Below are 20,469 nucleotides of genomic sequence, written 5' to 3' on the forward strand. Positions count from 1 at the left end.
AGCAGAAAGGGAGTGCCCTGAGCCGAATCTCAGCCGCCTTCTTTTATTCACACGTCCCTGTATACATGAGAAATGAAATATCACGTCCAAGGTTGACATGTTCCAACTTACGGCTTAATAACAGATAACACCAATATCCTGGGAAATGGCGCCAGAGTTCTTCTAGTAAGCATCTTCTGTGATGGAGCGTCACGGCCTGTGGCGGTACTAACCTCATCTTTCTAGTTAGGAGGTTTTGTACACCTTGACACATGAAATTATTATGGGGTTTGATGTTACAATAAAGAGTATATTATTATTCTCCACATGCATGTCCAATCCCATTTTCACTTTTGATAAATTCTTGGCCTTAGCAATGAGTCCATGAAATAACTTCAAGCTCAGTGGAAAATTGTTCCTATTACCAATTTTGAGTTAGCCATCTTTCATTTTAGCTGGACGTTCACCTGCTCTTGCGTTATAAAGGGGTTTCTTCCTACCTCTACCAGTCCTTATTTTACACCATTCTATCACATCACCTGCTCACTCATCAGTTGCCTTCTTCAGCGTCTTTTCATAGAGTAATTTTTTCACGTCCCTCCTCTTTCCAACGAACTTCTTTAACTTCTAATCCTGCAGTGTCCTGGGGAGGTGCAGTAATTGGTTCTTCCCAAAGCATTCCAGAGGAAGCCATACGGTTGTTTTGAATGATGGCATGTAGTTTCCAGTTTAATCTCCATCTCCCTCTCAATGCACCATAACAATTTACTCTTTTTGCAGCCACGCTGCAGTGGTAAGTTTTAACTTGGTCATCTCGATACCCTGGTTTTGCTTTGATATGATACAGATGGTGCTTTGAGAACCCAAGCACAACGTGGAGCCCTGAGCCCTCTTTCTTTTAACTATGATGAATAAGTTTCCTAAATCTTAACCACTTTTTATTCCATAAAAATGTTGTTTTGTACTGCTTTATTTAAGATACTTGAAAGGATCTTTCTCAAATACACCGTGAATGTTTAACGACATCATCCTTACCAGCTCTTCTCTAGCCCCGATCTTGTTGGCCCATTGCAACACTTTTATAAAGGTGGTGTGGAGTCATGCAAAGAAATTATTTCATATCCCAACAGGTCCAGGGATTTGGTGATTCTGTAGTCTCTAAAGATTCAGATACACAGTTTAGATGATTTAATTATGTGATTTTAACTATATTTGAATTAAAGAGATGTCATTATGGAAGAAAGGCTACTAGGCTAATATGTAAGTGCTTGTATTGCTATAATTTTTTTCATTATACAGGTATTAAGCCACTTTTCCCAGTATAACTGTTTTCCCTCCAGGTTGTTGTACAAACTGAAGTATATTCCATCTTTTCCTAAACCAGTTGACAGAAAAGATGCATGTAGACAATCCCCAAGTAATGGAGCAGTGGGGATGCTCAGAAGTTTTGGCACCAATAAAGACTCCTTTTCAGAGATGTACTTGCCTACATTCTTTGCTCAGTTGCCTGTGGGGTACCCGATTTTTCTGTTAGTTTCCCAACCCTCCTTTTCCTTCTTTTAAGACCATAAACAGAAGGAGCTGTGAGCAAGCAGACTTCCCCCACTATGAAAGCCATGGTTGTCCCAGCTATGGCTGAATGACAGCTATTCGTCTTTACAGGGTCCTGCAGAGATGTGCTACTTTTTGAGTGCCAATTACTTCTCGGGGTTTACACAGCTCTGTCAAGAGCACCGATTTACAGCTGCATAAACAACTGAGGCTTTATTCAGCCCTGGATTTATTACTGCAGCTTCTATTACTTCAGCCCTGCGGCTGCATTTCCTACCCAGAATCACAGATGAAGGCCTCAGGAGCAGAGCAAGTCAGCCTGTGGACACGTCGCACAGCTGCAGCCTAGCTCTGCACAGGCCTTGGCCTTCTACAAAGACCTTACTGAGGTGAGGAAGGGAAATCCTGGATGTGATGGCTGGAACAGGGGCTCTGCGGTCTGCGTGTCCAGGCTTCCCACACCATGTGCATGGAAACACATCAACTCCTGTTTCAACTCCACCACAAGGACAAAGCTCTGGGGGCAGAGGTGAGGGCAGGCCTGCAGCCTTCCCTTTGCAATCAATCCTCCTCCCCAGCTAGCCCCACCGGGCTGCAGCCAATTTCCCCATCAATTAGCTACAATTAGCAGCAGCCCTCCAGGTAAGATAAAGGCTAGGGGAGGGAGACAACCAGGACTGGCTTTTCTGGGGCTGAAATCATGGAAGGCTTTGTCTATCCCCCCTTCAGCACATACCAGAGCTTCAGGGGTAGCCTCACACCAAGCCGCAGTGGGGACCCGAAGGTGAAGCAGCCTAGCTGGAAGCAGAGCAAGAGCAGCAGCATCAGCCCCTTCCTTGGGGGGCCCCTCACCCCCGTGCCTTCTGACTACCTGGACAGCTACCGCCGGGCCCAACTGCAGGCCCTGCTGTCACAGGTGAGCCCCAGGCTGACGCCATGGCTGCACCGGGCCAGCACCAAGGAGGTGGGCGTGCAGGTGAACCTGCGGGCTGATGCTGCTGTGCAGTGCTCGCTAGGGCCACGCACGCTGCCTGTTGGCCACCCCCTTAGCTCCACTGCCCTCCGCACCCAAGGGCACCTTGCCCTCTACTCGCCCATGCTGGACCACCGCCTCTTCATGCTGCCTGAGGCTGCTGGACCCCAGGAGAAGGAAGAGGTGTCTGAAATGACCCCTGAGGAGCAGATGACAGAGGATAGTAGCAGAGAGCAGCAGGAGGGCCAGGCGGAGGCTGCTCTGCCGAGTGAGGAGACAGCAGAGACACAACGGGAGGAGGCTGTGGCCCCCAGACGGCGGTCTGCCTTCCAGGTGTGCAGTGCTGGGACACTGGGGCCTGAGGAGGGGCTGGGACTTGGTGCAGCCTGATCTGAGCAAGAGGTGGGAGGTCGAACCATGAAGCAGGTTTGAGAGAAATCTGTTCTTGGGCAGCGAAAGGCAGAGTGTTCCCCACCCTGGCTTCCTGCTCAGGTCTGCACCCTGTGTCAGTAGGCTCCAGGCAGCTTGGGCTCCATTGCAGTAGTGCAGCCTCCTGCCTGTGAAGACACGTGGTGTAATGGGGGAGCTGGGCTGGGTGCTTTTGCAGTGATGGAGGCTGCTCAGTGAACTTTCTCTCTGCAGTTTTTGGAGCAGAAGTATGGCTATTTCCACTGTAAAGACTGCAAGACCAGATGGGAGAGTGCTTATGTGTGGTGCATTTCTGGAAGCAACAAGGTAGTTAACAAGTAATTTCTTGTTCCTGAGACTTGGAAATGAATGGCACCAAATCTGTGACAGATGTTTTGGCACAAATTTAGGTACCTGTACTGAACACTTCGAGTAAGTCTTTATAGTAACTGAGAACTTGCCTTTTTCAGGTGTACTTCAAGCAGCTCTGTCGCAAATGCCAGAAGGGCTTCAATCCCTATCGAGTGGAAGCAATCCAGTGCCAGGTAAGTTACAGGTTTCTGTATCCTGGTAAGACTGCCAGAGTTTGTCACATACTCTAATAGTTTACAGTTGCTGAATCTGATATTGACTTTATCAGGAAGAGAAATTGCTTTCATCAAAGAACTAGGAAATGTGATTTGGGGAAGGGGTAATGGGATAGGACTCCATCCTCCTGCAGATGGCTAATGAGAATGGTTTTCGGTTTATAATGTTATGCTCAGCTGCATGTAGTGTGGAGTTTTGTACCTCTAGGTGAGAAAGCTCTTGGAGCTTAACTCCACAGGGTTTTTACTGCAAGAGCTCCTCTAAGTGTATGAGCCCAAATGTGTTGCTATGATTAAGGAAAACTAAATGTCTAACATGAAGTGAGGACCCTTGATCTATTACTAATAAAATGCCTTGTTTCTTAAGACCTGTTTGAAGATCCGTTGTTCCTGCCCTCAGAAGAAAAGACATATTGATTTCAAGAGACCTCATCGCCAAGAACTTTGTGGCCGCTGCAAAGGCAAGAGGCTGTCCTGTGATAACACTTACAGCTTCAAATACATTGTCTGATCCCTATGCCCTCTTCTGTTCTGTGCTTTGCACTTTGTCAGTCTCTTGCAATGTTTTGACTTTAGGCTTTTGACCTGGCATTGGAAAATGGATAAAGAGTTTTGTATTATTTATAAAGTATTTAACTTCATCGTATATATGCTGTGAATAAAGGTTTGTGCTAGTTTGTTACCCCTCAGTTTCATCTTGCTGTGATGAAAGAGGAAAGTATATCTAGAAGGAAACAGAACCTATTTGATTCCCTAAAGAAAACAGGTTTTCTTTTTAATCTGTTTAGGGAATGCTAAGATTAAAACTGCAACAGCAAGTTTTTCTGTAGTCACTCAAACTGAACTAGTGTGGAAGATGCAAATAAATGTTCTGAAGCATAGTCTGGGGTAAATGCACATGCAAGTGTGTCTTCCCACTGCCTTTGTCAAATGTACTAAAAAAAATAAAATCAAACAGCAGTTTCAGATAACCAAAGACTATGTCTGTAAGATACAAGGGAAAAGTGTAAGCTACCTGTTTTCCAAGTGAGGAGGGGAAAAAACCTTTGAGCTGGGGTATCTGTGCCAGTGTAACAAATTTGCTACAGTTAATGTTCTACCTCTTTCAGGACACAAGTCACTGTGCCCCCAATTCAAATAAAGGCTTTTACCTGAGAAGCTTTCCAGTCTGTAAGGTAACTCCAGGGTAGATGGCTTAAATATAACTGAATGCCCTTTCCTAGGAACAAAATGCAGCCAGGGCAATCCTAGTAAAACTACTGCTGTTGTAGAAGCACAGTGGGGCATTACTGCAGTTCATGTTGTCTGAGGACTTCAGTGAGTTGGGAATACACTAATTTCTACTCTACTTGAAGTTTAGATATGATGCTAAGGAAGCTAGATGGTTACAATAAAACACATGATGTATCTGTGAAGAATCACAGAATACTTTAGGTTGGAAGGAACCTCTGGAGGTCTTTATACTCAGTGGAGGGCCAATTGTATCAAGTTGCTCAATGGATTATACTCTACAGGACAGTAACAAGTGGTGTACAGCAGGTGATCCATCCTGGGACCTGTCCTGTTCTACATCTTTACCAGTGACCTGGAAGAGGCAACAGAGTGTACTTGTCAAGTTTGCAGGTGACACCGAACTGGGGGGACCAGACAATACAGCTGAGGGCGGTGTGACCATTTGGAGGCATGTTGGCTGCCTGGAGGAATGGGACAGCTTGAGCCTTGTGATACTCAGCAGGCACAAAGGGAATCTCCTGCATGGAGAGAACCCTTTGCAGGACACAGATAGAGGACTCTGTGGCTGGGGGGCAGCTCATCAGAAAATGTCCATGGGGTTTGGCTGGCAGTGAGCTGGGTGTGAGCCAGGAGTGGGCACTGGCAGCAAAGGGTGGCAACACCATCCTGGGCTGTATCACAGAATCACAGAATGGTAGGGGTTGGAAGGGACCTCTGAAGATCACCTGGTCCAACCCCCCTGCCAAGGCAGGATCACCCAGGGCAGGTTGCACAGGAACGCGTCCAGTCGGGTTTTGAAGGTCTCCAGAGAAGGAGACGCCACAACCTCTCTGGGCAGCCTGTTCCAGTGCTCCATCACCCTCACAGTAGAGAAGTTCTTCCTCATGTTGAGGTGGAACTTCCTGTGCTGCAGTTGATGCCCATTGCCCCTCATCCTGTCACTGGGCACTACTGAAAAGAGATGGGCTCCATCCTCCTGAGAGCCACCCTTCAGAGATTTATAGATGTTGATAAGGTCCCTTCTCAGCTTTCTCTTCTCCAGACTAAACAGCCCCAGGTCTCTCAGCCTTTCCTCATATGAGAGATATTCCAGTCCCTTAATCATCCTTGTAGCCCTCCGTTGGACTCTTTCCAAAAGTTCCCTGTCTCTCTTGAACTGGAGAGCCCAGAACTGGACACAATACTCCAGATGAGGCCTCACCAGTGCAGGGTAGAGGGGGGGGGACAACCTTTCTCCACCTGCTGGTCACGCATGGTCTGTATGAACAGAAGTAGAGCCAGCGGAGTGGGGGAAGCGATTGTCACCCTTTACTCAGCTCTCACTAGGCCTCATTTAGGTTATGGTATCCAGTTTGGGGCTGTCTATATGAAAAAGATGTTGATCAACTGTAAGGAGTTCAGTGGAGGCCACCAAGCTGGTCACAGGGCTGGAGCAGTTGCTCTGTGAGGAGATGTTGAAGGAACTGGACTTACTCAGTCTGAAGAAGCAAAGACTTCAGTGGGACCTTCCAGTAGCCTGCCAGGTTATGGTTATGGAGGAAAGATGGAGCCAGGCCCTTCAATGTGGCTCATGGTAGGGGGGTGAGAGACAACATGCATAAGATAAAAAAGATAGATTCAGACTGGATAAAGGAAAAGCTTTTCCACCATGAGAGCAGTCAAGTAGAACAGGTTGTCCAGGGAGCCTGTGCACTCTCCATCCTTGAATGTTTTCAGGACCTGATCTGATCTCATGGCTGACCCTGCTTCAAAGTGGAGGTTGGACTAGATGACCTCCCTGGGTCCCTTCCAACCTGAATTTTCCTGTGATTCTGTGATCTGTAAAATATCCATGATTTTGCCAAGTGATGGAGCAGATCTCAGCTTTTACCAATGACTAAAATTTTTGCAGACCACAACTACAGTTCTGAATAGCTTTCAAGAGTGAAATACATAACTGAAATCTGAAAACTTCTCTGACCATTGCAGATTATTTTACTCAGAAAAATAGCTGTGTGATTTGCCTTGCATCTATTTTGTCCCGCAGCTATAACTGTGCTACAGAGTTCTGTGGACTGCAGAATCAGACAACCTGTAGAAGAAGTCGATTGTGCCCCTTTTATGCATCGATAAAAATATTTTTCAAGATCCATGTAAAACTGTGCAAGCATTTTGAAAATTAAAAAGAGGTGAAGGGGAGAGAGCTTTACTGGATTCTCAGAGCTGAGGCTGATACAGTAGGCTGGACAGCTCTTCCTCTAGCATGAGGAAAAAACCCACTGAAACCCAACGCTGAAATGAATAGGACCATTGCTGATGTTTTTAACAGAATTCTTCAGCTCTGGATTTTTTTCAGTTATGAAAATGCTTTAGTCGATGTACTCTTCACAGGATCATAGAATGGTTTGGGTTGGAAGGGACCTTTAAAGGTCATCTAGTCCAACCCCCCTGCAATGAGCAGGGACATCTTCAACGCGATCAGGTTGCTCAGAGCCCCGTCCAACCTGACCTGGAATGTTGCCAGGGATGGGGCATCTACCACCTCTCTGGGCAACCTGTGCCAGTGGTTCACCACCCTCATTGTGAAAAAATTCTTCTTTATATGTAGTCTAAATCTGCCTTCTTTTAGTTTAAACCCGTTACTACTTGTCCTATGGCAACAGGCCCTGCTAAAAAGTCTGTCCCCATCTTATAAGCCCCCTCTTCCTGGTTGAGTTGTACCTACAGACTGACAAAAAAATCCTTAGATTTCTCACTGGTTTCTTTCAGTGCAATGAACACCATAAACGATGAAAAGGGTGTCTTTTGGGCCGACCATTGATACCATCCACAGCAGTACAGATTCAGACAAGAACACAGTCTTCACAACAAGCACATACTCTGTTGTGATTATATATGACTTTTATATTTTAGTTAAATGGATGTACTGAGCCAAATATCAACCAAAGTTACTTCACAAAAACGGTTAAGTGTATTTACAGAGTGAATAAGTTACATAGCTGTCAGAATAAAAGTGTCTCAGATGTGCAACAGATTTACATGCGTACATTTAACACTGGACAGCAGTTAAATGTAAGAAAAAACATACAGGTATGACTTTTATATATACAATACAAATAAAATAAGACATCTCTTTAAAGAAACTTAACATGAGAACTTGCATTTCACGTTAATATTTTTACTTTTTATACTCAAAATTTATATTAAATAAAAATATGCATGCATAACAGTTCAAAAGATTTGACTCTGTGAAGGGACTTTCTCCTACAAAATGGCAAGTTAAATTAGATCAACTGTCGTTTAATAGTATAAATATATTCATAAAAGCAACCCTCTAGTAAAAAGCAGCCAAGGTCCTTTAAAACAACAACAAAAAGAAAATCTACCAAGACCATTCATGATGCTTGGGGGCCTAAGAACAGACCTCTGCAATATGATCCAGTACCTTCAGAGACAGTAGCCTAGTAACATTAGGAAATGTACTTCATAGCAGCTCGTTGTTTTCAGATACAGTAATCATATTCAAATTACAGTGTACATTAAACTGTAGTCCATTTACAATTTGTTTCATATACACAGGCTCTCAGCTTTTGACCAACAAGTTTGCAAGATTCGGTGGCCAGCTTCATTCTGCCCATCTTTCACTCAACCAAATAAAAGAAAAAAGGAAAACATGTACAAGTTTGTTGTTTTTTTTTTTTTTTTAAACAAAAAATATTATTTTGTGAAGGAAACATTGCACTTTTGCCAACCTAAAATTAATTTGCTATAAAGGAAGTATTGTTCAGTGTAGTAGGCTTTGGTATGCAATGGAAGTCACTTCTTCAGTAGTGAGTTGCAATTGCTCAGTGAAATGCTAACTGATTTTTGTGCAACAGAGAACAAAGGATGTTGTCCCAGATGCTCTACGCTACCTTTGTCCTTACAGTATTGCTACACATTTGAAGTTCAGCCCATATCTTTTTAGAAGAAATCCTAAACGTAACAAGAGTGAGTACAGTTTGACCAAACCTTTGTAAGGCTGAGAAGACATTGAGCCACCTCACTCCAACAGGGCAGCACTCCCAGCTCGAAAGAGGACACAAGAGTCCTGTCAGAGACTTGTGCCGGAAACGCTGGAGTCTGGAAGAAAAGTATTGATGACCCGGTAACTCTGAGCTCTGCGAATCATGTCGCGGATCTCAATATTCAGTTCCATTAATTTGGTACAGATTTCAGTCAGGCTCTGGTTGGAGCCCACCAGTGCATAGGTGCCCGTCTGACCCAAGGTTTGGTGCCGGAAGTAAATGTTCAGTAGTGTCTGGACTTCATCGTCAGAGCTACTTCCAAAGATATCATTGGGCCACAAAATCCTGCAATCAAACAGGGAAAGAATGTGTGTATCATTATGGGTGTATTAGCGCAGACGGAAACTAGGTGATAGAGATCTCTAAAAGGAGAACTGACTCACACACGCTTATAAGCCAAAAGCAACTCACTGTTTTATGCTACTCATTTGTTACTCAGACTCTGGTATTAGGCACAGACATCACATAAAAGCGCAATTCCTATTATCTAGAAACAAAAAAGCTTAAGAAAACTCATTCAAATAAGTGAAAGTGAAACTGGGCTGAATGTTAGCTGATGCCAGTGATATACACCTGTAAGGAATTAGCTCTATAAAAAGATTCTTAAGAGCCACACAGAAGTACTTTCGATCTACGCAATGTAATTAAACATCTTCATTGTTGCAAGCATACATGTTTGTATTACTGATTTGATATTGTTACTTGTGGCACACCCCTGCAAAAGTTAATAATAGCAATGCCCCCATGTACCTTGTTGAAACATAATAAATTAATTATGCTGACCCAGCACATTACATTTAGTATGAAGTTAGGAAGATAGTAAATGCGTGCTCTTCTATTAACGTGAAAGTCTAATATGAGCCATGTAGCAAAACTTGCCTGCATTCTCTTATTTGCCGGACAGCTTTAACAAGTTCATTGTTTTTCAAACACTCCAGCATGGACTGAATAGCTGCTTCCGTAGAATTGAATGTGGGCTCAGATTCCGTCGTCAGAGGCTCAGCTGCGATTGCAGCAGTAGCGTCCTTCAGATTTTTCTTCAACTCACTCAGTTCTCTTGACATATTTAACAGCTGTTCCAAGGAGAGAGATGGGAGATGGGTATTTTCATTCTCCACAGGCACCAAAGGGAGCAGGTATTTCAAGTCTGTTCCTACTACTACATTAGATGTATACATTACAGAAAACATCCCCTTTTAACACAAGGACGTTTCTTGATCTCTGTGCATCGTACAATATAGGAAAAACACGAACTACAGATTTTTAAGCTTCCCTTAACCCTATGTTGTATTTTTGGCTTGTTAAAATGCAAGAGCACATCTAAACAATCTTTTATTTTTCACCCTGCTATTTTTTTCATATCATAGTGGAAAAGTTTAAGAAAACATTTACTTCTCTTAGCAGTGATGTTGTTATTTATTTACAAAAAAAATGCAGGATCTTCTATGATTAACAGATGGACAGGAATTGTACAACCCTTTGTCAGGCTGAAAAGTTAATACGGCACAAGGCTCATCAGTAATTCACAAGTCAACATTTCATTGATAAAGATGAACTTTTTGTGCTCATACCTGCTAAAAATAACCACTGTCACATGAACTAACAATGGAACTTCCTTTAAATAATAGCTTATGGCTCTAAAAAATATGTGAATTTCATGGTGAAACAGCTATTCCTACATTATTGTTCCCCAGGTCCATAGGCTGCATTATTTATAACAATCTAACAAAATTGGAACTGTGAAATACAGTTACAGAAATCAATTATCTTCTAAGGAACACAAAATATTTCTAAAATTTAGGCTACTCTAAGACTACATGCCTATTGTTCTGTCTTCTCTTAAAAGTGAACAGCCCAGTCACACTACAAGCCAGCCTTCAGAGCTGTTCCTTAAGATACACTAAGTATTGAAACTCTTTGTACTACTACAGCACCAACTGATAAAACAAACCATTTCTGTTTAGAGGCAATCTGTAAACTACTAGAATCTGTCATAAAATACATTTTATAGCTACAAGCAAAGTACAAAAATGTCTACCCCTCAATAGTTTAAAACATATACACCTTACCAGGAGAAAAATATATATGGAATGGCAAGTTATTTTACCATCTTTCCTTAAATGAAGATCATTTCACTTAAAGTGATCACCTCAAAGATATTTCAAAGTATTACGTATTTGATGCAATTGCTGAAAATAAATTTGACTCTTAACAGCAATGTTCTTGTGAAGTGTTTTTTAAAGTTAGATATATAGATTTATCTAAAAACAGAGATATTTGGGTCAAAAGCAATAGTATGCTGTGTCAAAAATATTTAAAGAAGAAAGCTTGTAAAAATCACATAATTAAAAAATCTATGACATTAAGGTATTTAGTTAATTATATATTTAAAATATATTTAATACTCTTTGGAAACATTAAACTCATTTTGATTTGTTTATTCAGAGAACACGATCGAGCGGTACACTTGCAGTCAGATTATAAAATGGTTCTACACTACACACCTTTGCTTGCTCAAGTATGAGAGAATGCAAAATCATTTAATAGCTGTTTGTCAAAAACTGCTGCAGACGTTTCTAATATAATGCACATGCAATGGAGACAGTTTATATGGCTGGAAATTACAACACATTATTCCAGCAAAAATCTTAATTTTGCATCCATATTAAGATTAATGTACCAAATTAGTTTGTTATTGTCATGCTAACAAGTGCTACTGGTCTAAGTGTCTCCACAAAGTTCAGATAAAATCAGTCACGATCTGGAAAAGGCTATTTTCTGTATGTGTGAAGGCAGCTCATTTTCCCTAAAAATTAAGGCCTCAATTAAAATAAAAATAAATCACATGCAGATGTTCACACAGTGCAAGCCCTCCTTACATTTAAAGTGTGTGACTGAAGTTAAGATTCCATGTATCATAGATCAGATCCTTATATCAAATCCCAGTCTCTGAAAGTACAGTCAATTACAACAAATACAGCATCTTGACTATATTTTAATGTGGATGCTAGTGTATTGAAGGGTTTTGTCTGCAGACTTATATTCAGGGTGAAATAGTGTAATCTTTGGTGTAAGTCCATAGAAATAAAAATAAGAACATGAAAGTAAAGTGGTATTTTCAATATAAGACTTTGTAGTTTGCTACATACCTCTGGCATGGAACTGACTTCATGCACTTGTCCAATAAGTTTACAGTAGGACTGAAAAAGCAACAGCAGCTGGAAGTGCAGTTTATATAATCTCTGACACAGTTCCAATTGCTAAGGAAAGATTTGTAGGAGAAGAAATAATTAATAAAGATCAATGAGTTCAGATAATTTTCAATAATAGTTCAGTTCTTCAAAAAATATTTTACCCAAGTATGATCATACACTATTTAAAAAAACAAGTAAGGTTCGTTCTTCTGCAGGTAAGTCATGTAGGACATTGAAAATCAGAATTATAATGTCTAGCTCTCATGTAGCACATGTCAGCATCGATCTCAAAGCAGTTTATATAGGTTAGCTTCACTGTCTTCAGTTTGCAGCTGGAAAGAAGAATACAGGGGAAATGACTTTGCTGCATAGAACATTAAAAATCATTAAAACTCCAGAAATGGTCAAAGACCTCTTCCGAGAGGATGGAAATCCAAGAGAGAATCAATGAAGTAGTTGTCCAAGAGGGTCAAAACTCCTGCCTGCTTCCCTGAGGGGAGAGGAAGAGCGGCAATAAATCCAGCCAGGAGTAGGAAAGAGTAAATGCCAGCTCTGCAACTTCAACCGCAGCTCATGGATTTTCCACCATCTTAAAGAGGCCATACAACAGATGGATGGAGTTTCATGTGTAAGAGGACATCTGGCTTCTACAGTTTATTCTCCCAGATAAAGCAGGTACCATTCCATGAATAATAACTTGTTCCTTCCAGTGTACTGCGCAGCACCAGACACGAGATGTCAGACACATTGAAGTGACATGCGATGGGCACGTCTGCCAGGGAAGTCAAGTTAATATGCTCATGGTCCTGGTATCTGTGTGTCTATCGGGAGGGGGAATCTCATAGTTCCACAGCTGGATAATGGTGGGGAAGGGAGGAATGTTTAATCTCTGGCAAATAATGGAAAAAGTGAAAATTCGACAAGTTCCAGTCAGGAGGCCTCCCGAGCCTTTGGCAGGAAAGCCTTACAGACTTCAAACCATATTTGATTTGTCTTCTCTTACAGACACAGTGACCAAGGGTGGGCTCAGTGATCCTTCCATTTGCTTGCCGGAACTAGAGCAGAGTTTCATGCCAAATATGGCAGAAAAGAAGAAGATGCTATTAATGACCTTGCTTCCTTAAAGCACTTCATACATGCTTAGCTACCAGCACATACTTTAACTATTTGCTGAATTGGGGTCAGTTGCAAATGCCAGCACAAACACTACTGAAAAGTACTTTAAAAACATCATAAGCATTAATTTAAGTGTTTACATATGGTTCAATATATAAGTGGAAGGGGTTTTATTAATAAGCCAAAATTATAACCATATCCCTAGCATTCCAGTTCCCAAAATTTCTGCACCAGCCAGACAAGGCTGAGGTCAAAAGAGAGGTTCTTTGGCAAATTTCAGGTTTTTTGCCAGGGAGGGGTGGACACCACGTACCCAGCCACGGACAGTCGGCCAAGGGCGCCGCCATAACCAGGCAGAGCTAGTCTCCTTCTGAAGGAGGTTTACGAGGAGAGTGGGAGCAGAAGGAGAACTCCAAGCCAGCAGGCACCGGCCTGGCAGGGCTCATCCTGCTGGAGGGCAGGCAGACGGGGCTGCTCGCGCCTCAGCGTCGGTCCGCCACAGCAGCAGAGTTCAGCGCTGTGGATTTGCCTGGTCTGAACTCTGTGCTGTTGCGGACAAACTTTCTGGTATCTGAGTCGGTGTGTTCAATGTTTGGTGCTGGTGAGCGGGGTCAGAGCGTTCCCGCCCTGAATGGAAGGGAGGAATCCCACCAGACCTGACACAGCAGCAAAGACACCCGCAGGAGCCGTGGGGCCAGGCAGATCTCTGGTGGGGAAGAAAGGGAGGGAACGGACGTGCGACCTGCTAGGACAGAAGTGACTCGTGGGCAGGATCAAAACCTACGGGTGGCCAAGAGAATGAAGAGGTAGGGCATGAGGGACGCTGCCTGTTAAATAAACCTGCCCAGATGCCGTTCTCTGAAACTGAGGCCACGGAGCGCTGCCAAGCTTGCATCTCTGTGGCTAACCATTCTCCTCCCAAAATAAAGAGTGACTGTTTAGATACAACCTCCTGGAAATGCCTCTGGCTTCGGTCTTCTCTCGAACCATGCTCGGGCATGTCAGGGGCTGGCTGGCACCCCAGCCGGGGAAGGTGCGACCCGTTCACCCCTAACTCCAGCCTGGGGACTCACGCGTGCTGCCTGGTCCTGGTTAGGGCACCGGCAGGGACACAGCCCCAGCTTCTCCAGTAGGGATCAGGTTCACTCTACTCAAATTTTGGAGAACTGGCAACGCTATGTAGCAGTTAACAGACATATACTTGAAGTTGTCAGGGAGTTAAAAAGTAATTGAAAACGAGGACACGGCATTAACACCATTAAAAAAAATAATAAATCTCATGATAGCTTGGCATGTAACACAATTTTTTTTTAGTCCTTGGAGAACAGTAATTCAGTTTCACACTTCTGGCTGCTAACCTCAATGAAGACAAACTAAGGCCAAATTGAAGACTCAGGTTTGACTCACTCAGTATTTAGTTATCGTATCAAGCAACTCAATTTTTGTTCTTCCTGAGTAAGTATTAGAAACCAATAATGGTGAAACTGTTCATCAACATATAAACAAAAACAATTTGAAACATAACTGTCAACTATAAATTGCAGTTTTTCATTAGCACAAATTGAAAATTATGAATTTTAAAATAGCAAAAAATTTCATCGTCCACTCCAGCATATTTTATCCACTCAAAGGTCTGATTTTTTAAAATTTGTGTAAATGACCATTTAAAACAGCATATGAAGGTGTCAGAATTTTGGCACAGTATTTTTAGATTTCACAAAACACACCTTAGTAAATTATTTTAGTCACTGCATGTAGAACCACGTATTCTACAGGAAAATGGTAACAGAAAACATGCTTAGAAGTAAAACAGTAAAATTGGGGTGTATTAGTCCATCAACGGATGGACAAAGAATATGAAAGAACTTCGACTTACTGCAAGAGATTCCATTTGCTACACAGCAAGCATGGCACAGGAGAAAAGGAAAGGAAAGAAAGTATAGTGTCAGTGTAATGCATGCAATAGGAAGCACAGGCCATCTTTAATAGCATAACTTGTCAGCAGTATTAGCAATGCTTGCCTCAACCTGGTAACTGGTTGAAAATACCACATACAACATGCACAGCATTCTTAATAAAATCAAGCTTTAATTCTAATGGTAAATTACAGTCTACACATCCTCAGTTAAATCTTCATGTTTATTAGTTTTGATTTATCTCACTCAATAGCTCAGGAACTCACAATGAAATTGTGTTAGAAAACTCTTGAAATAATACTTCTATTTAAATATACTTTCTTTGTTATTAAAAAGAGCTCATATTGCAAAGTACTGAAAAAATCAGGCAGGGTTTTGAAGTGATGAACAGAACTGTACTTTGTTATTTATAAATATTCTGTTACTTATAAATACTTCTATCTTTGGATGTAATAGATCTAATGAAATTTCCAGGTTAAGCTTTGTGACTGCTCAGTTTATTACTTCGCACATTACAATGGAAACATTTTGCATATCACTTTTAAGTTATGACTATCGTTAAAAAAAAAATCCATAGAAAATGCCAGTTTGGTTTCACAACATGGCAATGCCACACATTCAGACAGCTTTGTATTCCTTCCTCTCACCAGTAATGATTCACTGATTCGTAATTCTGGAGCTATTAAAAATGTCAGTGTAAGTCCTGTTGCAACAGTAGTAAAAATTCTAATTGACCTACATTAGCATTTCAAAGGTTAGGGGACTAACTTCTCTCAAAAAAGTGTTCCTCTTTTCTTTGCCAAGAATGACTACTTGCACTCTGTGCACTTCTAATGCAGTTTTCCTTATTTTTTTTTATATATATATTTCACATTCTCATGACATTCTGTATGAACAAAGTCATCATGTAAATGCTGTTAACTAACAAACAGAATAACATCTGCCCAGCTACAGCCTGATGTCAGTGCATATGCACAAAGTGTTAATTCTTATTAAAATAATCTACCTTACCATCAATACAAAGGCAGCAAACACAGAAATATGAAGTAATGCTAACTTGGTATAGCTGAACCAAGTATTTCAGTCTGGCTTCTTTCCATGGGCCTTACTATTAAAGAATGTAGGAAAAGTATTGTCCCAAATCCTGCACTACTCTTCTATAAAACCATGACAAACTAAGCTTTAAGCTCTTGTGATGGTTTTTTTTGCCTTTATTTATATTATTTTATGCCTTTAACATTGCTTGAATAGTTTTTTTTCTTCTATTTAAACCTTTTGGAAAAAAACCCCTTTATATCTTGGCTTCCACGCAGTTCACGTAAATTAAGCTTTGTAAAGCTAAATTCAAGATAAGAAGACAAGAGCAGACAGATCACGGTGCTCTCATAAATTCACAGGTACGCTGGCTTGTGTTTTTCATATTTTGTTTGTCTCTGACTTAAGCTCCTCCGAAGTTCAGCATGCCACCAAGTTTCACTTGGACTTTCAAATATATTGGAATCCACATGTAGTTTCTAATTTGCCATGGAATTTACTTTAAAGAAGGCAGGGGGTGGGGAAGCAGCATATAAGTGAATTCCAATGCTCTTTTTTTTCCCCAGAAAATACTGTCTTCTCTGTACTGCTTCCAAAACCAGGGCAAGCCACAAAAAGGGGTGGGGAGGAGCTTTCACATTACACAAAAACCCCTTCTTCTTCACTGACAGAAAATACACTGGATACAAAATCTCCTTAAACTACTGATGCTCAACGCCACATTGCTCTACAAGTTCATGATTGTATCTTATCTTTCTCTCTCTTTCAGCATAAAATGAAATATTCCCTGGAAGTTGAAAAAACACTAATTGTTGGACTAAGTGACATTTCGTTTAGTCCCCAGCAGCAGGGGCTCAGGTGGAATGATCCTAGCCTTCACTCTTCTCAGTTTCTCATTTAATTCCTATAGTAGGGGAAGTGTTGTTTTAGATTAGCTGATAGACACTATACCATTAGTGGTTTTGGCAGCTGAAAATACTGAATGTTTAGAGTATTTGGATCACTTGCACAGTCCTTTATGCAGCTAGTAAATGCTACACCTAAGAACGACACTAGCAGAAACACTTCGATCTAGTTTTTTATTGAGACAGAGAATTACTGTTCTGTACTATTAGCAGACCACGAAAATGGCAAAGTAGTAATCTTTAGATCACGGGCCTTCTTGGTCTGTTCAAGGAATAGTTTTTACATACTGAAAAGAGATGATAGTTACACAATTATTTCTTAAGACTTAAACACTTTGACGGCAACACAGTCTTTAAGTCATTTATTGGCGCAGGAGAGTCCCACCGTAACAAAATAACTGCTGTGTGCAAGGGTTTTTAATTGCAAGTGCAATTTATTAAGGTATTATATTTGACCTGACATTCCAGCAGACAAAAGCTTTTCCCACAACCTGGGCAAGTGTGTATATATACACAAATTTGTGTGTGTGAGTATATATGTATCAGAGATAAAAAGAGATAACAGCATATGCTGTGCATTCTTAAATATCCACTGGACTTGAAAGATAGTAGAAACTATCCTGTCTGGAGAAATCTAAAACACAGCTGTGTTCCTCCCTTAGCAAAGGTGCCTACTCGGGCCAATTGTGCCTCATTGCCAGTCCATGGATCTGTCAAACAGCATTCAGATAATTGATTATTGATTATAAAGAATTTCTAACCTAACGCCGAGACTTACTGTGCCTTGAGCTTTATGGTAACTCAGCTTAACTCCAGATGAGGTACCCAAGAGGCACCCAAGAGCTACACCTCCAGTCTTATTGGTGGCCTGGAGTAATTGAACCTTTAGCCACAGGGAAACCCATAGCAACAGGCACATTCTGAATTTCTGGGGCAAATTTTTATGGTCTGCAGCATGTTTTAAATATCTATTAACAGACTGAGTTTGCAAAGCTCACATCCACTAGCTCGTGGTGAGCTTTGGGATGAGCAAGGTTTAAGAAAGGTGTATACTGACTTTGGACTTACAGAGTAAAGTCTTATTTGAAAATTTTTGAATTAGCAGTGCTAACTGACAAGAAAAATAGGATCTTCCACGTATCTCTTTTCCAGAAAAAATACCCCAAGCAACCAAAATTTGACCAGATTAAAAGAATCGTTGTTCAGTAAAGTTGAAGAATGTACTGATAGCTGTAGTCATTTAAGACTGTTACACCTGACAGACAGCACAATATAATGTCTATAAATTGACTCCTGTGTCCTTGAGACTCTGTTGCTCAATGAGGCACCAAAGCTTACAAATCACAGACCCATCCAAAGCATGTAATCTGTTGCAAGAATAAGGGGGGGAAAGACATTCTGGGACACGAAGCTTTTACCCAAAGTCAGAAAAGTTGCTAGCTCTATTAGCTGACCTAGACAACTTCTATTTCAAGCTTCTCTAATGTCAGAATAAGCAGTTTTTGCTTTTGCCCATTTTCAGTAGCAGTGACAGTGGTCAACAAATCATATGCAATTATTTTGAAATAAGATCTGATCGGAGAAACTGGTGCCACGTTAGCTACCAGCATCAGCAGGCATTTGTGATGCGACTGCTTGTGCTAACACTGAATTTGGTGTTATGTCTGTCTTGTCTGTAGAGGGGACTATTTTCACCTCAAGCTTTTTACCAGGTGGGGAGTTCTGAGAATCTAAGATTTCTGCCTTCTGTAGAGCAAGATGTTGCTTTTTCTTCCTTACAATAATTTCTGAAGCTTTTCCAGAAGTAGCCTGGTTTTGTGCTTAGCTAAGCAATTTTTTATTGCAGAAGTTTTCAGCAGGATTTCAGGCCCTGGTCTAACCTTCAATGAGTTTAGGAGTTTAGGCAGGTTCCCTTGTGACTACCACTGTGAGACAGATTTTTTTTTTCCCCTACAATTATTAGATTCTTTAGCTTTTCAGGTTGAGGGAGAAGAGGGGAGGAAAGATAAGAAAACAAGTACTTGCCACTCTAGGAGTAATTTTCCTTGTCCCCTCCTAATCACATTTCCTCATTTTCCCTGGACTCTTCCTCCCATTACACTTTTGTTGAATAAACAGAATGTTCCTTTGGGAAGAGCTGCATCAACTGACAGGTGAATGAGAGGGGAAGGAAAGAAATAGCCTGTTGATCAAAGGTCTACCATCCTGTCAACTTCCAAGGAATAATGCTGGGGAGAGATCAGGGATTCCTGCAGGAGTGAGAAACCCTTCTTTTCAGTCAGTTCGATAAGCAGTAAGAATACTAAACCCAGCTTCACAAAACACATTTAATTCTGAGACAATAAAAAACACCCACACAAGTGGGACATGACATTTATTAACTTTTAGATGCATTTAGGCCTGCTATACGAGCTCACATCACAGTTTATTCCTTATCCTCAGCATTCTCTCTCCTCTACTTTTTGAAAAAAAAAACCCAATGTAGATTATCAGCAAGTCGTGTGATGCTCCATCCCATTCTATGGGTTTGCAAAAGAGGGATGAAGAGGCTAAATTAAGCTGTATACAGCAAGGTATGTAACACTACAGTCTGAAGTCACTCTTCAGGGTGTTGTGCATCAGTGGGAAGAGAAAGCCCATGCACGTTCCAATAGCTACGCTTCCCTATGTGTACTTCATCTCCCTCTCCTGACGTACTTGCAGGACAGGTAGTAGCATGTGTTCCAGGTCCCTCTTTTTTAGATTTGAGAATAGCTCACCTGTAACTTCCCCGTACACCATAACAATTACAGAAGAGACAGTATCTTATTTAAATGCATTGGAAGGTGCCTGTAACTTTTGCTGGTGCCAATGCCAGATGGGGGAAGATTGAACAGCTTTCCCACTGCCTGTGATTGCAGCCAGAAGATTAGCAAATTAGATTTGCTAATAAGGTCAAGGAAGCCAAAATGCAGGGGTAGCAAGGATTTGGGACTCTTGGGAAATGGCATAAAAAAAATAAAAATCAAGGGAGTTCAAAGACAGGGAGACAAATACATAGAGGTGGGAAAGACACGTTACTATAAAACCAGAAGAAAATAAAGCGAACTTGGGGAGAAGACAGACAAACTGAAACCAAATATAAGAATAAAACAAGGTATTTAAAAATAATGGTTACAACAGGTAACTGTGTGTTCTGAAAATGTCATTATCTTTTATAAGTTAAAATACATGGAAAGAGGAAATGTCACTTTTTCCTACATGCTGTTGCTGCTTCCTGATTTTGGCTAATTCTCTCAGCACCCCTTTTCCGATCCCTCCATTCTTTTCCCTCCAAAAGTAAAAAAACCCACAAAATACCATTTCTCTGCTCTTTTGACACCACTAAGATACAAGTTGTTTCCTTTACTTAGTATATCAAATAACAGCAAAGCCTGCTGATGGTGCCAATTTCTGAAAAGATTGATTTCTTAACTGGAATCAACACACTAAAAATATATATATTTATATATTCATGTATATATATATGCATGTGCGTGTAAAGCTT

The 20,469-nt window shown here is 41.3% G+C and overlaps 2 protein-coding genes across 3 annotated transcripts in view; one reads left to right on the forward strand and one right to left on the reverse strand.

Moving 5' to 3' along the window:
* Positions 1-1,949: 1,949 nt before the first annotated feature.
* ZAR1L (zygote arrest 1 like) lies at positions 1,950-4,009 on the forward strand (the record flags this gene model as incomplete). The annotated part of the gene is made up of 4 exons (XM_082002785.1): positions 1,950-2,836; positions 3,146-3,238; positions 3,382-3,456; positions 3,866-4,009. The coding sequence occupies exons 1-4, from the start codon at positions 2,231-2,233 to the stop codon at positions 4,007-4,009; spliced, it is 918 nt and encodes a 305-aa protein (XP_081858911.1). The 5' UTR covers positions 1,950-2,230.
* A 4,794-nt stretch (positions 4,010-8,803) lies between these two features.
* FRY (FRY microtubule binding protein) overlaps positions 8,804-20,469 on the reverse strand; it is a gene marked incomplete at its 3' end in the record, with an annotated part of 178,470 nt that continues 166,804 nt past the window's right edge. Inside the window, exons 59-62 of one of the 2 annotated variants that reach the window (XM_082001350.1) lie at positions 14,964-14,981; positions 11,927-12,037; positions 9,657-9,850; positions 8,804-9,062 (exon numbers count right to left, since the gene is read on the reverse strand). In XM_082001350.1, coding sequence (XP_081857476.1) covers positions 8,804-9,062; positions 9,657-9,850; positions 11,927-12,037; positions 14,964-14,981 — 582 coding nt within the window. The remainder of the gene's footprint in view (positions 9,063-9,656; positions 9,851-11,926; positions 12,038-14,963; positions 14,982-20,469) is intronic. The other variant, XM_082001351.1, reaches the window with a different exon arrangement.

Source organism: Phaethon aethereus (genome assembly GCF_964289735.1).
Source record: "Phaethon aethereus genome assembly, chromosome: 1".
NCBI classification, from domain to species: Eukaryota; Metazoa; Chordata; class Aves; order Phaethontiformes; family Phaethontidae; genus Phaethon; species Phaethon aethereus.